General features: G+C 64.1%; 1 protein-coding gene across 1 annotated transcript in view; it reads left to right on the top strand.

Moving 5' to 3' along the window:
• Positions 1-467, top strand: part of LOC104626330 (bactericidal permeability-increasing protein-like) — a gene marked incomplete at both ends in the record, with an annotated part of 7,172 nt that extends 6,705 nt beyond the window's left edge. Inside the window, one exon of the mRNA XM_010294221.1 lies at positions 391-467. Within this exon, the coding sequence (XP_010292523.1) occupies positions 391-467 (77 nt within the window). The remainder of the gene's footprint in view (positions 1-390) is intronic.
• Between the last annotated feature and the right edge of the window lie 357 nt (positions 468-824).

Here is an 824-nt window from a genome sequence, read left to right as displayed (position 1 = left end):
GGGGGGGGGCGGGCTGCGGGCGGCGGGGTGGGGGAGCCACTCGGTGCTGTGATGTGCATCCAGCAGTGAACACAATGGAAAAAATGAGCACGACGCACATCCTAATGCTTTCCAGACCCTCTCCCCATGCTCGCTGCTTCTCATGACTCCCCAGCAATTGGGGCCAGAGCAGGGCTGGCGGCTGCCAGGGGCCTGGGGGCCTGGCAGAGCATAACATGCAGCCCCCAGCCCCTTCTGTGGAGCTTGGGAGGAATTTCCTCTGCCTACCCCGGGAGCAGCGTGGGCAAAGAAAGGGCCGGGGAGAGGAGGTGGCTGCCTGCTTTGCACAGCCTGTGCTCCCTCTTGCTCCAATTCTCATCCCAACGCGGCCACGTGTGTTGTCTTTTCCAGCCAGGTTAGATCAGGGTTTCCCTCTGCCACTGCCAGACAGAATACAGCTCTCCAATATCCTCGTGAGGTTTCACCAGGTGAGTGAGGGGGAGCACCCGGCCCCAGCTGGAGCCCATCCTGCCGCCTCCAAGACCCCCCCGCCTGCCCGCACGGCGTGCAGAGCCAGTTCCCCGACCCGTGCTGGGAGGTGCCAGGCAGGAGGATGCGCTCGGCCGGGATCCCAGCAGCACAGCTGCAACCCCGAGCCCCACTTTTCCTGTCTGCGGGGGGTGGGTCTGGGCTCTGTGTCCTAGGGCAGCACCGCATCATTCTCCAGTTCTTAGACCCGGGGCCTAACTTTCCCATGACGTTTTTATAGCATGTGCAGCTCTGCGGCAGCATTAGCCCTGAGCCCCCGCCGTCCCTGGCCGGCGGTGCCTGCGGGATGCTGCGTG

Source organism: Phaethon lepturus, unplaced genomic scaffold (assembly GCF_000687285.1).
Source record: "Phaethon lepturus isolate BGI_N335 unplaced genomic scaffold, ASM68728v1 scaffold50159, whole genome shotgun sequence".
In the NCBI taxonomy this organism is placed as follows: domain Eukaryota; kingdom Metazoa; phylum Chordata; class Aves; order Phaethontiformes; family Phaethontidae; genus Phaethon; species Phaethon lepturus.
Note: the sequence above shows the minus strand (reverse complement) of the source record. Positions and strands in the feature narration are given on the sequence as shown.